Raw genomic sequence first — 20,379 nt, forward strand, 5'->3', positions numbered from 1 at the left:
GAAATCAAATACTGAGGCATCAAGGCCCAAAACAAGATCATAATCTGAGATTGATCCCAAAGACAAAGGAAAGGGAAAAGTTAATGAACCAATCAAGTCACTAGAGATGAAAATTCCTCAAATTCTGATAAAGCCAGTGTGCAAAATGGTTCAAGTTACTGATGATATTCTTGCTAAAGATAAATATGTTCAAACTCTGGAAAAAAAAGAAGATTTCTGAAGAATCAAAGACAACATCTGACAAGGCTCAAGTTGTTCAGAGTAAAGAACTACAAGCTACAACAGAAACAGCAAGTTCTGATAAAGTCATCAAGACATCAACCTCTGACAGAGCGCAAGTTAATTTAGACAAGATGAAAGTAGCTGACAAAAAAAAAACTTCTGTGGAAAAATGTCAAACCAACAGATCTAAAGAAAAGCCAATTGTTATTTGATTTCATGACTGTTGGATTGAAAGCCAGAGAAGCAAGAGACAGAGCTGGACTAGGTTCTGATGAAGCTAAGATTAAAACAGGAGTTGAAGTGATGACTAGAGATCCATTTTTATTGACTGATAATCCTCTTGAAGATGTTACACAGAAACACGTTGATAAGGTTATCTCTATTCAAGTGGTACTGGATGTTCATGACAAGCACAATGTCAAGGAAAATCTGATTCTATTTCTTGAAGATAGAAGGACATATCAAATGTCAGAATCAGATGTGCTAAACAAATCACTGAAAGAACTTCAATTCTTTCATTACCTTTTAGAGGTAAAGTCTGATATTACCAGGATATGGTCAAACTTCATATTGAAGACCATCAGAGATAAAGAAAGAATTTCTGGTTCAATATTTACAGAATTTATTCCTAATATTATTGAAGATGATGGAAGTGAAATTCCAATGAAGAAGAATTCTGCTAAGCTTGAAGTGTTACTGAATGAGAAATGTCTATGCTACAATGAAGATTCTTCTCATCCTAGGGTAATAAGACTGAATGATGGTTTAGAAAGAAACCATATCTCTGCTTTAAGGACTGCAATCTACCAGATTGGAAGTCAGAATGAAGAGATGAAGCAAGTCAAGACTACAATATCTCAAGTCCTGAGAATTAAAGAAGAAAAGCTGATATCAAGCTTTGTCAAGAATCATTTTGGATTCAGATTGACTTAGTGAGATTGGTAAAAGCTACAAGGACTGTAAGTTATAGTTAGTTATCTAGTTAAACTCTTATTGCATTTTTACTTAAATGTTTTTGACATCATCAAATCTATTAACTTGTATATTTTGCATAATTTACAAGTTGGGGGAGATTGTTAGATATATTTGAGATGTCATGTCTAATATGATTTGTGTTTAGTTTTCAGAACTTAACAACAGGACAAATCAGGGCTTACTGGAAGTCAGAACTTAATATCAGAACTTAAGGTCATATCAGAACTTAAGTGCGGGAAGACTTTCATTTAAGGAAGGAAGCTGATTTACAATAGAAGATCGAAACTAAAACAAAAGAAGATATGCATGGAAAGAGTAAGAAGACTGGAAGACTTGTAGAAGATATCTGATTGATATATTTTAGGAGACAGAATTATATTCCATATCAATTAGAAGTTATCTTGTAACTGTGTAGTACATAAACACAAACTTAGGGTTTACACTATATGTGTTATCATTATCGAGAAGATTATACATTGTGTTAGATATGAATACAACACAGGGGGGGTGAATGTGTTTTGGCTTAAATGTTTACTTTTTGATCGACTTTGGGTTTAGCAGTTGGTTGTTATCAATGATTTTGTAGAATAGATGTTAAACATAAATAACAATGCAAATATGTAAAACAAAGATCTTCAAAACTCACTTAATTTTATATTAAAAATCAAGCAGTGTTTTACTACAAAATCTCTAAGTTTTTGGTTTAGAACTTAGCTTCTTTCTTGAGAGAGAATACAATTTCTAATCTATTCAGTCCTTTCTTAAACAAAGGACCTCAGTTAACTTTATATGATAGTTAACTTTGGTTTACACAGTGAACAATAAGAAGTGCTAATCACTTTTCTAACCTGTCACTAATCACTTCTATTTAAAGGAAAAGTGAGATTTCCATATCTAGATTAGCATATCTTCATCCACTGTGTATTTTGATCCTCCTTTGTCAGTTAATCTTCACCATTAATCTTGCACATCTCTCAAGCTGTTTTTTGTAGACTTGTCAATCCAGCTATGTGAATTGTTTGTTGATTTGCAACCTTGGATATTGAATTGTTCTGCAATTCTGTACTTAGAGAAATTCCTTCACTTCGAGATCTCCAATTAAGCTGTAGAGAACTCGACATCTCGATAGGCATGTTGGCTTGTCGATATCTCTGAAACTTCATTGTTGACTTGACTTATCGACAACACTGAGTTCTCTAGTGAATTTTGGTTTATCGATAACTCAGAGTTCTCTAATGGACTTTGGCTTATCGATAACTTAGAGTTCTCTAATGAATGTATACTTGTCGATATCTCTGAGTTCTCGAATGGGTATCTGACTTATCGATATCTCCAATAGCATTTCCTGAGTTCTCGATAGACAATTCCTGAGTTCTCGATAGATAATTCCTGAGTTCTCGATAGGTCTTTCTGAGTTCTCGAATGACTTCTCTATATCACTAATTTTGTGACTTGTAGAGATCTTGACTTAGAATGTTTTTCACCAAACAGAATTATTCAACTCCAAACTTCTTCATAATTCTTCTGAGGCATGACCTTCTTGATCTTCTTCCAAATAGAATTCTTAGGCTTGACACTGTTTAGGGAAAAATGCTCCAATCTGCTCAATTTACATTTTACAGACATTAAGTGTTACAAGTATAAATTACAGATTAAGGTTACAATACAACTAATCTTAGGGTTGTCAATATGACTTAGTCTTGTTATGATACAGGCATGTCTTGCACAACACATTGTAACCTATCAGCTCTTAGTGATATTTGTTCATCACTGAGAGAGAACAACAGTTCTTATTGTAACAGAGTTTATTCAATATACTTGATCTTTGTTACATACGTGTGTTAAATCGATTTGATTGTATTAACACTGTATTCAACCCCCTTCTACAATATTGTGTGACCTAACAAACCCTATTTCGAATCTCTCAAATTTCCCCAAACAGACGCTCCTTGAATAATTTTGATCATGAATTCAGATTCCTTTCTTTATGTCCAATCGATTCATATCAAAATCTCAAATTTTCTATTCCCAAAATTACCAAATCGACAAACCCTAAAATCCTAAAATCGCCTCATTATTCTTTTGATCTCTTTCTCGGTTTCAAACCTCAAATCCTTGATTTGAAACTCCACTCGGCAGTCTCCACTCAACGGCGACGATTCAAGCTCTCCAGTCATGATTTCAGGCGGGAAATGGCGGTTCCAAGAACTACAGGTGAAGGACAATCTCATGGTGGCATCAACGCGTCCAAACGATGGCAACTCGGTGGCAACTTAGTGTATCAACTCGGTGGTCAAGCGAGTCAGACTGAATTTTGAGTTGAGATGACTATTTTTTTCTTTGTGGGTAAGTCTTATTTTGAATATTAAAATTTTAATAAAGTCGGGTTGTTGCTGACTGTTGTATATAACTGTACTGCACTTATTTTAGGCTTATGCTAAGTTCTAATTTTAAGATGAGTCTCATTAGAATAGCCTATATACAGGCAAAATGAGACCCATTTCTTACAATTTAAACTTAGATTCAATCACATTCACTCATTTATTTAACTACCTTTTAATTCTAACCCCACATATTTTATTATATATAAAAAACAAACAAAAATATGTGCACACACTTTATACTCTCTTATACTTTCTTTCTATCCCTCTGTCTATCCAACGTCTCTCTCTCTTTCTTCTTTTGTCAACGTCTCTATTTACACTCTTTTTCCTCTTCTTTTGTCCCCGTCGACAGTATATTCTCGGTCATCAAGCTCATTTCTGTTTTTGGAAAAAAACATCATCTCCGTTGTTATCCCATTTTTTAGTGTACTTTTTTAGATTAAAATCGTTACTCCTCTTATCGGCTTTGTATCTATATCTAAATGTAGTCTAAAGAGAAACACAAATCATATAAGTATGTATCTGGTAAGTCCTCTTCAGATCTATTAATTTAATGGAGTGGTTATGACGGTTACGGTGGTAATAGAGATTTGGGAATAAAGATTTAGTAGGAGATGGTGGTTGTGGTGATGATATGTATGATAGAGTATTTTCTAGTCCTTTGTTTTGAAAAAGTTTGGTGAGTTCTGTAAACATTATAGTAACCCCCTATTATTTGATAAACAAAAAATGACATGAAAAATTTAACGAACATTGTTGCTCTTAAAATATATGATTGCGGACATTGTTACCTTTAAGGTGTATTGAATTTTTTTAACATAAGAATAAATAAATCATATAAATCTTATAGTTTAAGGGTTAAAATGGATGACTTTTTTAAGAGTTTATGTACACGGCGCGTCTATTTAAGAGTTACGTTAAAATTAAGTTTTTTTAAAAAAAATATATAAATAATAAAATGAAATGAAATGAGAAGAGAAGAGGATTATGGGTTAGGTTCTATGGAGTCCCCTGTTTCATTGGAGCCCTTGGAGTCCATATATGTTCTGCAAGTAAAATATATCTTAAATTATTGCAAAACGTATTATTTTTCGAATGATATTCAACAAATATCACAATTTTATTGAAAATCTTGCATATTGCATAGATTTTACAAGTAGATAGTTCTAAAAAATATGTTTAGTTTGCAGAACATAAATGTTCATATTGTAGAACATAAATGTTCATGTTGCAGAACATACATATTATACTTGTAAATATAAGAAATTTGCATGATTTTATTGAATTAATGATATTTGTGAAACATATTTTGCAAGATAACACGTTTTAAAAGATATTTTATTTGCAGAATATAGATGGACTCCCAGGACTCCCAGGACTCCAATTAAAGGTGTACCGCATAGAATTTACTATCCAGGATATCGGGTATTAAACACTGAAAATTCAGTGCAAGTACTTATGGTGATTTAATAGTCCGCGTCTAATGACAAGAAGGAAGAAGAAAGAGGGGAATGATAGAGCTATTGTGTAAACTAGCAAAACAGTGGTCTCTGCACGTATTTCCCCGCAGTAATACTGGCAGCACTGCATTAACAAAACATCAAGCAAATCTAACAACACTTCAATTTGGAATCACCATTCATACCACTCACCATGTTCCTTCTCAAGGCTCTCTCTCTCTCCCTCTCTCCCTCTCTCTCCCTCCCTCCCTCTCCTCTCTCTCTCTCTGTATGTTTATAATAGTGTGTAATATTCTTTTGTAACAAGCATTACGTTTCATTTACAGACAGGAGAACAACAGCTTTTGGGTTATATGGGTACCTCAACTTCACCAAGTCTAGCTTCTTGTATGCCCCTACCCTCTTTTAACTTCACTTTTTTATATGAATTATGATGATACATTTGGTAATTAGGTAATGTATTATGATTAATCTCTTGTATATTTTTTTTTTTGAATTTTGTTACTTTTTGATATCTGTGATCGTTTAGATACCTTAAAATACAATTTTAACGCGAAGTAGGAAGAATTTTTTTAAGTATTTTCTTGTGTGTGAAGATGTTTTGGGTAATCCATGTTTAATTATTCACATCTTTATGATTTTGTATATACATGGGGACATGTTAAAATCCAATTGCAATGATATTGCTGATGTAATAGTACTGGGACCGGAAATGATTACTACACTAACATTCTTAAAGTGTATCATAGAGCATTTGATTCGTGATATATGTTTTTATTTAGATTTGATATAGTAACATTCATAATTTTAGTATCAGGTTTATTCATGTTACAGGGAACACTCAAAGAAGTTCAAAGCAGAAGATATGCAAATTCACATACAAGGGAAAAATTGCATTGTCACGGGAGCAAATTCAGGCATTGGTTATGCAACTGCTGAGGGCCTCGCTTCACGGTGTTAAATTCACGTGTCAATTTTTTTTTATTTTTTTTTCTTTTTAAATTGAATCTAAATCATATTACCAATGCTTTCTTAGCATTGCATTGTGGTCATTAAAACTTTACCCATGTGTTTAATAATATTTTCTTTTATACTTACTGTAGTGGAGCTACTGTCTACATGGTTTGTCGTAACAAGGAAAGGGGAGAAGCTGCTCTTTCAGAAATTCAGTCAGTGACAGAAAACAAAAATGTTTATTTAGAGGTAATTGGTTCTCTGTGTAACTTTTAATATATTTGTCTCCAGCCTTTTCAAATCAGTTCTAATTTTAAATATTATATCCACTGTTCAGTAGTCATTTCTACTTTTAACTGATTTTTGCTGGAGCTGGAACTTGTGAAGGGAGGCCATTTTATTGTTCAATAAAATCAAAATATCTCTGCTCCAGTATATAGAAGTAGCTCTGATTTTTCTAGTTTATGATCCATCAGACCTAGTAAACAAGAACTTTTATATATAAAGTATCTGTAGTTATAGTTGGCAACATATTAATTATAATTGAAAGTAAAAGATTATGAATACAATTGACGGCCTATGCATTGATAATGATGTGGAGCATAAAATAATTGAAGTACTTGTTATTTATTATATATAATAATTTAGTTAGATATTTATATATATGTTTTGTAAATTAAAATTAATATTGTCTAGCAAGGATTATTATTCAAAATAGATCTATGTTAGTAGATAAGTAATAAAAATTAACTAATAATAATAAAAGGATTTGTTTCCTTTTGTCTAGGATCCATGTTTACTTGTTCTTCAAGTTAGGGCTTTTACTTGTTCTTCCCATTTCCAAGAAGATCCCGGGTTCAAGTCAGGATTATTATTTAACTTATTGTAATCGTAATATTGGAGGATATGAATGCTATGAATTGATTTTTTTTTTTTTTTTAAATTGAGGATTTATTTGTGACTGAACCAATTCTCTGCGCACGGATAGGTTTTGTCCCTCCGGTTTTACCTTTTTTCCACCCTTCTCCTCCATCAGATGTAAACATTCTCTTAACATACACATCCTCAAATGATAATACTATCTTCCATACAACTCTCTGACATTTAGTAGGAACTGTGTGGTTGTCATCGTTCTACTTAAGAAGGGTGATGACATCTTAAAAATCCTTTTTTCGTTATACTTCAGTCAATAGAGATGTAACTAGAATTTAGTACCCGCCAGTTTTATGATTAATTGATTATTATATTCTATAAAGCTTGCAATAGGCTAAGATATGTCAAAACTTTATAGTCACGATTAAGATGGAGAAAGCCCATGAAATTATGTTTCTGGCCCAATTACTATAGATATAGCCCACAAAACTCGTTATAGTCTCCAAATCCTTCAAACTAAGGACATTCTGAATGTCCACATATCAAAATTTCCTGTTTCCATATATGAATGTTGTTAGAGTTGCACAGTGAACTGGATATATGTTGATCAAGTTCGATGCTTTTGTACCATATTTTCAAGACCAACGGAGGGAGAGGGAGCGGACAGGGAAGGAGGAAGGAGGACGGGGGGGAGACCTTGGTGGAATGGTATGCATATTGACATATGCTTGTGCAAAATTGGATTAACGAGCAAGAGAATTTTTTTTCTGTGTCAACATTGTATAGAGGGATTCAATAAATCCATACTGTTGGATTATAACTTTTTTGACAAAAAAGCAACAATAATCAATGTTGAGAATTGGATTTAAACCCACGCCGCGCCTGGGATCAACTCAACCATCTCCGCCTTGTTACTAGAGTAATGCTTATTAATAATTTGAGGTTTTTCTTATCTGCACAGCTTCCATATATATATGTATACATATATATTATAATATTAAAGTTACGTGGCTTTCATATCCAGCCAGAGTGACCCCCATGATGCTGCATTTCAGCCACTTACGAAAAAAGGAGATATTGAAAGAGCTTAAAGTGTCAACTTTAAAGGTCACAATATTACGCAAGCCGCAAGGCCAAATTTCACTGGTTGGATCTATTGTATGGCGGTTGAATCAATATGGCCTAAACTTAAACCTAAATGTAACAGGAAATTATTTTTCTTTCAGATCAACCTATCAAATTTGAGAATACCCATATAATCCAGTGTGTACTACCAAGTACTCATTAAACAAATGTACTTCGCCAGCTAATGTACTAACTGCTACCCTTGCTCTGACTCTGGATTATGACCCCTTGCTCAAGTAGATTTACATATACCTCTGACCTCAATGGTGCAGCTGAAAGTTTTCCAATCCTTCCGGTCTGCATACAAATTTAACCTGCAGGTCTGTGATCTTTCTTCTCCCAGGGAAATCAATTCACTTGGTTCCAGATTTTCTGAGAAAGATGTTCCTGTGCATGTGCTGGTAAGTTCTTTCCCACTAAAAGAAAGCACAATTAGTTTTTTTTAACCTACTAAATAACCTCTAAACTACTTTGTCTTTTTCTATACATGTATTTATAAGTAGCTAGTATAAGCTCCATGGCTAAGTAGCTGTACACTTTGTCAATATACCTTCTATGCACCCACCCACACAGCACCATTCATCACCCTTAACTTCTTTAATGTTCTTGTTTCTGCTTCAGACATAAACTAGGTGATATATTTCTGCAGTATTGTCATAACTTCCTGATGATGCTTTATTACTTCAGGTTAATAATGCTGGTTTAATGGAGAATAATCGCATCACAACATCAGAAGGGTAACTTTTGGAATGCTGCTTAAGAACAGACTAATAATTTTTAGTTAATTAACCTACTATGTAGCTTAACTGATGTGATAATTAATTACTTTTTCTGATATATATTTTTTCTGTAAGATCAGATACGAGTTGAACTTTGCTGTAAATGTTCTTGGCACCTATACCTTGACAGAATCGTTGATGCCCTTGTTGGAAAAGGCTGCACCAGATTCTCGTGTTATTACGGTCTCTTCTGGAGGAATGTATTCAGCTCCTCTGACCAATGATCTGCAGGTAAAGGATTTGTGAAAATTTTATTTTGTATCTTGTATATACTACCTCTGAAACCTAATCAGTTTTTTTGATACAGTTTTAATTTGTAGAATTGTTTGTCTAATTTTATAAAACTTTATAATTACCTTTTTATTAAATTGAAATTTAATTTTTGTGTTTTATTTTTACTTGTATTATAATTCCAATATGCACAAACAGGTAAAAATAATATCAGGTTATTTATATTGCTATAATATATATTAATTATAAATGATAATATCATGTTATTTATATTATATAACACATTTATTTTTTAGAAACAATATTATTTTTCCAAATTCTAAAAGTCTAATTTTAATTAAAAGAAGTTAACAAATAATAGAAATTTTCTTTCAAACTATTGAGGTACGCGATTTCAAATATTAATATGCTAATCAGGTGTTGCTTTGTTTTGCCTGGCGTAGGTATTTAAGGTTTAGTTGTTTAAGTGATAGTAGGACTGTGACGACCAAACCGTGTCATACTCGTACCATATTATCTGCTTTACTCTAATTATATATAAGGATAAAACTAGCTTAAATTATGTGCGTTCTCATTAATATTTTAAATATTTATATATCCCGTCATATTATAATTTCAAAATGTTTATATAAATATATAATAATAATAATAATAATAATAATAATAAATTTATGAAAAAATAATAGGATAAAATGTGGTCGTAGTTTAGTAGTATAAATATACTAAATCTAGAAGTTTAACAATTTAGTAATTCAGCAGATTTACGCTATTTATTCATTTTTTTTAATAATAAGATAAGTTGTGGTTGTAGTTTAGTAGAATAATTAGGCTATGTGTATAGTAGTTTAATAATTTAGTAGTTTAACAGATATATAACGATATCTATTTATTTTTTCTAATAACCAAAATTAAGAAATAACAATTGAACCAAATTTTACCTCATTCCGGTTATTATAGTATAGTATAGTATATAGATAGGATATAATTAAAATGTAATTTGGGTCTGTTGATGACCCATGCCCAAAATGGGCTTTGAGCATAACAAGACTCGGGACGTTAAATTTGAATGTCGATGTAGCATAACAAGACTCAAGACTCAGGATGTTAAATATGAATGTTGATGTGAATGTTAATAAGTTATCTAAATGTCATGTTATGTATGTGTTTGAAGCTAAATTTGGTAAAGTCATTTAAATCATTGAAACTAGAAAGTCAAAACTTTTAGAACTATTTCCATTCAGATTTAAGTGACTTCAAGAACACAGTTAGTAAGGTACAAGGTATTATGTAACCTCTATAAATGAAGTTTTTGGGTATTATGCATGCCCAACAGTTAGATTTACAACATTGAGATATGAAGTGTCCTCCCACAGGTCAAGTACATTATTTATATGCCACAAAAAAAAAAGACAAAGCAAGTAATTTGCCTCGCAGCATGAATCATCTTCTATCTCTCTGCATGCATTACAAAATAAGGATTCATATCATCTTTCTCGTTGCATATTTCATCTTTTCATCAAGGCTCAAGGCTGGAGATGAAAATGAAAAGGTGCAAATTGCTCAAGCTCAAAGTTCATCCCATCAATAAGTTGGTCATGGAGGTATGACTTTTGACTGTAGCAAAGCTCATAGTATTTGACACGAAGGTGCTGTTGTATCTCGCAGTCTATAATTAATCCATCCACCACAACATTGAAATTTTCAAAACTCTTCACGTCAACCACTGATTGAGAAAATCTGATCCCTTCAAAATTATCTGCTGCAGCATCAATATATATATCCAGATCCATCCCACAATTATCTTCTACAGCATCGACATTATCACTAACAGCAACCATTTCTTTCTCTTGAACACTGTGGACAGGAGAATATCGCTCCAATTTTTTCTCTAGCTCCATCGCAGTAATCGCCATCCCCTCTTCTTGATGATCTTTCAAGTTTATAGCAGAAGACCTATAAGTGAATAAGTCACTTCTAGATACTCTTATTAAGAGCAAGAGCAAGAGCAAGTCCAATGCAATGTTATCTTTGATTCTATTGCAATATTATAGCACCAAAAGCAAAATTACTCAACTCCAGAGGGGTAGCATATTTAGATACAAATATGCATATTAGAACTAAGGATGCATATGCATTCTTGCCGCATCATTTATTACTATAAATGGAGAGAAAAAATTAAATAATTATTGTCTTGTACATCACAAAATATTAAAACAAGGTAGATGTTAAAAGATTTATGTAAATTTGAAATTAGTTATGAAACTTGTATTGAAACGCAACTTTTATTTTAGTATCAAAAAATACTTTTTGGTTCCATATTATAGTAATAGATATAGTTATTTTACATTTAGTATTGTACTTGGTCTTATAATTAGTTAATTATTTTACATTTAGCGTTGGACTTGTTCTTATAATTAGTTAGAATGTGTACGTGTGTCCGTAAATACCTTTATAATTGAAGAATTTTGGTGGGTGAATGAGTGAATGGAGTTAAAAAATCTAGATACATTCTTGTTACACGATTGCACGTAGAGCCTTTATTCAACATTTTGTGAAATTGTTGCCAAAATAAATATTGTGTTAAAAGACAAGATAGCTCAAATAATACTTTCAAGTTTGGAAAACATTGACTCATCTGTTGGTATATTTAAATTGATTAATGTTTCAACTGCAATGATATATTTTTGAAATATGAATATACTTTATGAATTATTATACACGCATCAATACAAAATTTTCACGCAATCTAGAAATCTACCACCTCTCATGCCTTTAAAGGATTCCCCGTATCTAATCAGATAACATGGGTTAAAAATCTAACGAGTCTTGCAATAGAGATATAATACAAGCTTAGAAGCAACAATGTTACATGTAGCTAAATCAACATAGTATTATGTTTTACAAAAAAATTCAATTGCACATATTTTAGGGTGAAAAAAGATAAGTTGCTCTATCAAATAAAGGAACTAATATAGCTAATAGCCTAATACAATGATGATATTCTGATTTGCAATAAAAAGTTAAAAATGCAAGAACTGCATATCAAGCTACTTATGCAAGCTAATTTACACAAGCAAGCTGCAAATACATTATCGATTGTTAAGAACCAGGAGTATCACCATCCTACTTTGGAAACAACGAAAAAACATCTAGAGTGCTTACACCTCTTCAGATCAACCTATAAACAGCTATCGTATCTACATATATTACTCTGTACAAAAAGCATCCGCAACTTACCTGTACAAATAATGCCACGTATCGGTCAGTCACGTGGTCAAAATCAACTCACTTCTTGCATTAAGTATCTTGGAGGTAATTTTTTGGATATAATTTAGCACAACAGCTCCAAAATCATTGGGAAAACTGATACTGAAGTTCTATAGTAGTTTTTGGGTTGGTTTCATAATCTCGACCGACGAATGCCTTTAAGAGCACTTAGAGGTGAATTTTTACGAACTGAAGCTAACGGCTGCCCGTTTAGTGACCCTGAAAATTTGATGTCCCAGCCCTCTATGTTCTTGGGAACACAGGCATCAAACAGAACTTGGCCAAGAACACTATGTCCGTTTATCCTTGGAGGGGATGGCGAACGGGATGATCTTTCTTTCCTGTCTTCTTGCAGGGACCCGTAATGTCCCTCCGTTTGATGCTCTGCAGAACTTGGCAAGAAGAAATGGTCATTTGGTCCGAGCGCAACTCTTTGAAGGCTCTGATTCGAGTCAACTGCTGCAATCTGAAGGTCACAAATTAATTCACAAATCTGATCATGCATACCTTCGAGCCCACTTCTTTCACCATATTTAAGAATCTTATGCGAAAAAACTTGAACCGCTGTGTCGAGCAACTCTGAGACTGCCGCCTGGTACTGAATTGGACAATGCCTGTAGTGACCTGCAAACCAAGTAGTGTGCATCGGTTCAAATGTAATCTACAACATGCTCTTGATAAAAAAAAAAGAACTTGGGAAATTTCTATGAACAAAGAAGATAAATCCTTTTACATTTTATACCAGTGGAAATATATTGACATTATACAAAGAGTAACAAATATCAATGCATTCTCCATTAAAATATAATACCTCTTTTATCGCTTTGACTACTTGGTTTCTCTGTCAACCACACCACATTATAGATCAAAAAATAAAGATAGACCTACCAGTTCTGTAGACTCTAAGTATTGTTTATCTCAAATCAAACTTTAATTGTAGACTAGCAAATACCAAACCAAAGAGGACACTCCCTAAACCAGAAAATTTGATGTACAAGTAATTTAAGGACTAAAGTACTTGGTTTCTTGTCAATCACATTATAGATCAAAAAATAAAGATAGGCCTACCAGTTCTGTAGACTCTAAGTATAGTTTATCCCAGATCAAACTTTAATTGTAGACTAACAAATACCAAACCAAAGAGGACAGTCCTTAAACCAGAACATTTGATGTTTAAGTAATTTAAGGACTAAAGTTCGCAAAGGGAAAAGGAATAAATCAGTTTCTGACTAACCAACATGAGGAGAGTCATTCCACTTGACAATCTGAACATTTGCTCCCAAATCTTGCAGGCGCTGAGCAAAGTTGTGGATGACCGGATAAGGAGCAATATCATCATTTTCAGAGCATAATATGAGGTATGGAGAACCCAGATTCTGCAGCACATAGATAAGCCATAAACAAACTGTCAAGTGAAACTGAAACTGATAGCTTCAAGGGAGAGCGTGAGCTAAAAGGAAACTTACAACTGAGGAATAAAGAGTCTGCCAATATTCAGACCGTTGTGATCCAAATCTGGTGATGAATAGAGCATCAAGACTGGAGGTGACACCCTTGGCAAGCAAAGATGCTAATTTGGTCGAACCAGGCACTCTGAGAAGGGTGGGGTGCAGTGCAAACCGAGCACCCAGGTCATCAGTTAAATCAATTGGGCTAGAATCATAAATTTGACCAGATATGCAATTTATAACCAGTTGACTATCACCCTTCAGGATATAACCATACAAAAAAAATAACAACATACACCAGCGATCAGTTCAGTAATAAACTGTGGTACTTCATATCAATGTGTAAACTAGTTAAATACAAAATTAATACCAGACTGAGTTGTGCTTCACTTGCTCCTTGTATGATCTGCATCAATAATTAGAAAAATATATCCAGTTACCAAAGAACACCAACACCAAAAATCTTTTTGGAAAATATATATATTCAAATTCTACAATAAATTTTGGCATCTATCCAGGCAACATATTACTTTACCTGGAATATTTTATACATGCAAGCTTTTGCACCACCAGAGAAGGCAGCAAAAACTACAGGACAGGGCTTATTCCTTAGCTCCTGCACAGGCCAAATAAAACATGTTTAGTCCATCAGTTGCACGACTCCATCAATAAAAAATTAGCCAGTGCTAAGCCTAAATATTTTTACATACAACATCGTACTGGGCTTCGTGCAAACTATGTATAGAGAGGAGGTTCCGAAAGCAAAGCAATTCAAAATTTAATAGAATACAATTATTAACTAGCTTAAAATTTACTACTCAAAATATATTTTTGCTTGTTTTTTTAAGTTTTTATCAGCTGTAGTAAGAGGTAAAAACAAAATTGTTAGAATCAAACACACAATGTATCCTGATGAATAGTGAGTAATTGAGTTGATTAGTAGATCATGTAACCATTCTTATCAACAGAAATTCAACAAAGCACCAACTTGAATAACAAGCTTGTTATAATCAGGCACACAATATATTCTGATGAATAGTAAGTGAGCTGATTAGTATACCATGTAACCATTCTTATCAAAAGAAATTCAACAAAGCACCAACTTAAAGACCTTCAATGCGAAGACAACATTAGATGTCAGTAACAGTAACTACATGCACTTACCTTAAGAAGCTCCTTGAGAACAGAGAATGCATGTGATGTAGCTTTCTCAGGGAAAAATCTGCAATGTCAATTTTTTAATCAGCTTCCTTGCAATAAAGAAAGTAATTCATGTATGACAGGACAGAGAATACTAAATATTAAGAGTAAGAGTCTTAATGAACAAGGACAATATGAATCTTACGGAGAGCAGAAAATTCCTAGTACTTTAATTTTATCTGTTATTTTCCTACCATTGTCTACCTCCACTTGGGTAACAAGAAAAAAATCTTAATAGACAACTACTACCATATATGTCAAAACTCTAAAATATTCCTATCAAATAAGAATTTGTTACAAAGAGACTCACATCCCAAGATCAATATTAAAATAATTAACAAATCTAATTATCTCTTGGTCGCCAACAATATATAGTTAAAACAGAGAAAATAATCAACTTGATCCGGGCCCACCTTCTGAATGAGGCACAAAGAGCATATCACTATTATTAAGTAGTTAAAATTGAACAAGATGTTACAGTTCAATATTTATGAAATATTTAGGAGCATTTAATTTAATAGTAATGATGCGGAGCAAGGAATTAACAAATTAATTTGTACATATTTATAGTTATTATTAGGAATAATATTGATTACAATTGATTACGTGTGTTAGTTATATTATCTATTTAGGAACATTCTAGATTATAGATTATAGTATTAGAATAAAACAAAGGATATGTTTCCTTTAATTAATTATGATAGTTTATATTAATAAAGTATTTAGTTTTCAAGAAATAATCGGCTTCCAGGTAATATTTATCTATATAATATCCTGTAATCTTTCATTATGGAATAATGATGAATTATATGAATTAACTCTGCTAATATATTGTGTGTTTCTTGCCGATTCTCTATGAACATAGGTTTTATTCCCTTATTTTACCCTTCCTTGTCCGACATCAAGTCAGATTATTCTAGTATATCATTACTTTTTTGTTAGCGTCTTCATCTGCAGATGTAAATCACCATTTTGGTACAATGTGAAGCATCAAGTTCCAAAATTTTCTTTTAAAAGAAAAGACTATACCTTTAGATTTCCCACTAGACAACCTCGCAAATTAGCTCATTAAAGCTGAATAACATTTCTCAGTAGCACACAATAGCTTCTAAGTTCGCACTACAAAACTAGCCAAATGCAATAAACCTAACTTAACCTAAATTACAGAAGAAGAATCCAACTAGAACATCTAAGAATAAAGTAACAACACAACTTAGATTAAAGTTAATTTTCTAAAGAACTATACGAATTTGGGATCTTCTCAACATTTACAAAATTATAGCTTCTTTCATTCTTCTTACATATTTATTTTGAATATTAAGTGTGACTAATATTTGCTCAATAAATTGGTCAAAGTGTCCATGTTTCAGTCAAAGGATCGGACACGGAATAAGTGTCATGTCCGAGTGTCCAAGTATCCAACACGGGTACGGCAACCTAAACAGAAGAGTCGGAGTAACTTAGACTAGAACAGGTATGATATAAAGAGCTTAATGCATTCCGGTGGCTACTTACATGTTGCAGTTCATTGGTGGTTATACTTTCACATTTGCAAAAAAGTGTCCATAGTTTTAAAGCAAATTTTAAAATGGTGGTTGCATAATCATCCATCAAAACTTTTTTCAACTCATAATTTCTTTAAGATACTTTGTTCCCAACTCCAATTACTAAATCAACAACCAAAGAATCCAATGACATGATACATATACAATCTGCTTTTGTCACTGTTTTCCTCCTATTGTAATTTAATAGGCCTAAAACAAGGTTGCCAGATCATAATGTTGTATAGCCCATTATCAAAATTATACTTTCACCACGACAACCACTTTGTAAAACATTGAACATGGATTTTCAGGTAGATATTGTATACTCTCACTTGATTAGGTAGAGAATTGATTTGCAAGTTTAATTATTGAAAATAGTTACGAAATAAAAGAGACATTAAAGTTTAAATAATTCAAAAGGAACATTCTGCTTGTCATACTGAGGTAAGGGAAACATTTGGAAAAGAAATTAAACACTAGACGGCATTAAAAAAAATTAACGGCAGCCATATGAAACTCTTTTTAGACATTCTGCCACCATTTTGTATACTTTAAAGTGTAGCCACGAATCAGCTGCAATATGTAAACTGTAAAGTGTAGCCTCGGAAATGCATTTAGCTCTCATCTAAATTGACACGTGTACTTCCACTATAAACAACCGAAGTTCTTGCCAGTCTAAATATCCGAAGTTGTTGCATAAATTTTGAATCTTGACCATTGATCATAAATATTGAATCTTGACCATTGATTACTTCATAGAAAATATAAGGTAATAGGGTTTCTACATCCTGGCTTTGTTTCTTTCCTACATCAGCCAAATAGGTATCAAAACAACTTTAATCCCTCAATATCAACTTCTATTAACTTCAATCAAGTATCTTAACAACAAAATTTAAATCTTGCTAAAACACGGAGGCAACTTTGCAAATTTCATATTCAACAATAAAATCTACAACTAAAAGAACTCAGCTATATCAAACACATAGCAAATAAACACAATTGTTTACATTCCAATTCTAGCAACAAAACACCAACACCAAATACTACTTGTTGTATCAAACACATAAAACAACACACACACGACAAACATATACGTAGCAACATCAACACCGATGCTTACATTTCAATATTCTCACCAATAGAACACAGATGACAAATACATACATCACAGAATAAATATAACTGTTCAAATCTCAATACCACCACTAAAACAACTATACGTAATACAATACACACAACAAATTTATACATCAAATAATTAGCACAACTTTACGATACACCAACAGACACGATGAATAAATACATCACGAAATCAACACAACTGTACAGACCACAATACCACCAATAAAACATCTAGACCTAACACGGGACATATACATACAAATATACAAGTTCGCCAGCACACACACACACAGTCAAATGGAGTTGAGTCGAAAATTCAAAAGCAAACAAACTGTAGTAATAATAGCAACAAACAAGCTCACTCAAGTAAAGAGAATAGCATAGATCAACTACGAGTACATCAATCACACATACATAGCAAAATGAACACAACTTTTACATTTCTATTCCCCCCGCTAAACATAGATACCTAACACGCACATAGCAAAATCAAATAAATCAGAATATTGAGAGAGGGAGAACTAACACAACCCACATAGCAAAATTAAATAACGAGGAGAGAGAGAGAGAGGGGGGGGAGAGAGGGGGAGAGCGGGAGGGAGAGAGAGGGGGGGGGAGAGAGAGAGAGAGAGAGAGAGAGAGAGACTTACGGATTGAGATAATCGGAGCGAGAAACAAGAGAGGTCCAATGAAGAGAAGAGTAGAGATCAACGAACTCATTGATCTGTGTATCAGGAATAGAGATCCAAGCAAACAACACTACGATGCCTTTGACTTTCCCTTGGTTACGCATCCATTTATAAGTTCCTCCTCCACTTCCACTATTATTCATACTCATACTCATGTTTTTTATTGTGAATTATACGTGTATGAAGATTGTAAGTATAATTCCAGCAGCTACCGAAGATGATGAAATATTTGGGGGGGTTTGGTCTTTGATTTTCATCCACTCTTTTTGTGTGTGTTTTAGATATATATCTGTTGTATTATTGTGTGTGTATGGGCGGGTGTTGGGTCGGATCGGTGAGTCGGATCGGAAAGGATAGCCACGTAGGATGATGTGTGTCGTTGGATATTCTTATCTGACTTCCGGTTTAGTCTTTCAAAAGTCATAAAAAGCAAGCTCCAATATGTAATTGTAATAACAAATCCAATAGTGATTTAAATATTCAAATCGGAGGCAGATTATTTCAAATTTTCCTCTAACAGTGATTTAATGATGATCGAAATTTGGATTAGGGAATAATAGGGAATAGTAGTGATCAAACTATATTATTCTCTGATACAAATTTGAATCACTTAATTTAATATAAAATAATGATTTTGTTATTTGTAGTCTATGAGATTTTAAATTAATTTTTGATTTTTTAATTATATAATTAATAACATAATATAATTAATAGTTAACAAAGTTTATTTTTTAACTAAAACTTAAAACAATGAGAAAATATAATTTTATTAAAATTTAAATAGAATTACATTGAAGAGTCAAAAGTGCCGGATTCAGAAGTTGAGACTATTTCGATCGATGAAAATACTCGATTTCAAGAATTCCTAGACTGCTTTAGAAAACTAAAAAATAAAGAAATATATATTCCATTTAGATATGCATTAATTGAGCATTTGTGGGAAAAATATATTAATTCGGAAAATTAGAATGTATCAACAATATTTTGTATGTTAATTGTTACGATGAATGTGTTTTTCGTGAATTAAGTGCACAATTTTAATATTTTATGTGTATTAATTTTTTTTTTAATTAATTTATGAAATGTTATATAAATTGTTAATAATGATTGAATGATAATTTTAAGATAAAATTGCTTAATATAATATTCATATATTATTATATGTAAAAAGTAATTTGGATCAAATATTTAGACCACACTGTTGAAGTTGGTCAGGAATTTGGATCTGATTAATTGGTGATCCAAATTTGGATTTTTGGATTCAGTTAGAGATGGCTTAGTCCGAAATGAACTTGTTGTGAATTAGGCTTTGTTTGGGATTGCTGTTCAAAATTATTGCGTTGTAAGAAAAAATGCTGCTGAAAAAAGTGTTGTTGTAAAAATTAGATGACTGTTTGTTAATTTTTTTAATATGTATATGTTTTGATGTAAAAAATTAAAAATAATAATATTTTTGGTAAGGTTTGGTGGTAAAATCAGCATCTGCTTCCCGCAACAACTGAAAAGCAGATTTTTTTTAAAGTAAGTATGAAGGGGCTTACTTTCTCTAACAGCAACTTTTTAGTTAAAAACATTTTTAAACAGTTTTTTTTATTAATTTTCAGCGAAAAGCTGACCTCATATGGAGCTGTTTTTAACATATGATACCATAGACCTAGGGTGCATGTCACGGCGGCACGGGCATGCCAAGATGGGCATGTCATGACGTCAATTAGCGCGGCATGCCTTTTCATGATTCGGCATGTCTTTTTACTATTTTTTTATTTTTTAATAATTATTTTAATATTAGAAATATCCAGAAATAACAAATATAATTATAAAATATTTAAATATATTTTAATTATATTCTTATTATATCCTTAAGAGAAATCTTATCAAAATATTTGATAGTTATGGTCCTATACCGCCAAAATAATCGTTGGATCATAAAGATAACATCCTAACCGAATAGAAAATAATCACATTGTTCTAATCCTATTCAAACACGAGAATACGATATAATTTCCGAATACGATTCTAAATAGAATATGATTAGAGGTTCAATCAATCAAAAATAAAAAAGATTGTTCTAATAATCCCCGAATACTAAAATATGATGTAGTGATA

The 20,379-nt window shown here is 32.4% G+C and overlaps 2 protein-coding genes across 2 annotated transcripts; one reads left to right on the forward strand and one right to left on the reverse strand.

The window, feature by feature from the left end:
- Positions 1-5,028: 5,028 nt before the first annotated feature.
- Positions 5,029-9,102, forward strand: LOC141721042 (uncharacterized). Its single transcript, XM_074523777.1, has 6 exons — positions 5,029-5,428; positions 5,876-5,995; positions 6,145-6,244; positions 8,314-8,394; positions 8,681-8,730; positions 8,853-9,102. The coding sequence occupies exons 2-6, from the start codon at positions 5,907-5,909 to the stop codon at positions 9,016-9,018; spliced, it is 486 nt and encodes a 161-aa protein (XP_074379878.1). The 5' UTR covers positions 5,029-5,428; positions 5,876-5,906; the 3' UTR covers positions 9,019-9,102.
- Positions 9,103-11,979: 2,877 nt separating this feature from the next.
- Positions 11,980-18,540, reverse strand: LOC141667727 (uncharacterized). Its single transcript, XM_074474336.1, has 7 exons — positions 18,235-18,540; positions 14,883-14,940; positions 14,254-14,334; positions 14,089-14,124; positions 13,737-13,976; positions 13,505-13,646; positions 11,980-12,894 (listed from the first exon to the last, which is right to left on the reverse strand). Exons 1-7 carry the CDS (start codon positions 18,426-18,428, stop codon positions 12,404-12,406), a joined length of 1,242 nt encoding a protein of 413 aa, XP_074330437.1. The 5' UTR covers positions 18,429-18,540; the 3' UTR covers positions 11,980-12,403.
- Positions 18,541-20,379: the final 1,839 nt, after the last annotated feature.

Source organism: Apium graveolens, chromosome 1 (genome assembly GCF_009905375.1).
Source record: "Apium graveolens cultivar Ventura chromosome 1, ASM990537v1, whole genome shotgun sequence".
Classification (NCBI taxonomy): domain Eukaryota; kingdom Viridiplantae; phylum Streptophyta; class Magnoliopsida; order Apiales; family Apiaceae; genus Apium; species Apium graveolens.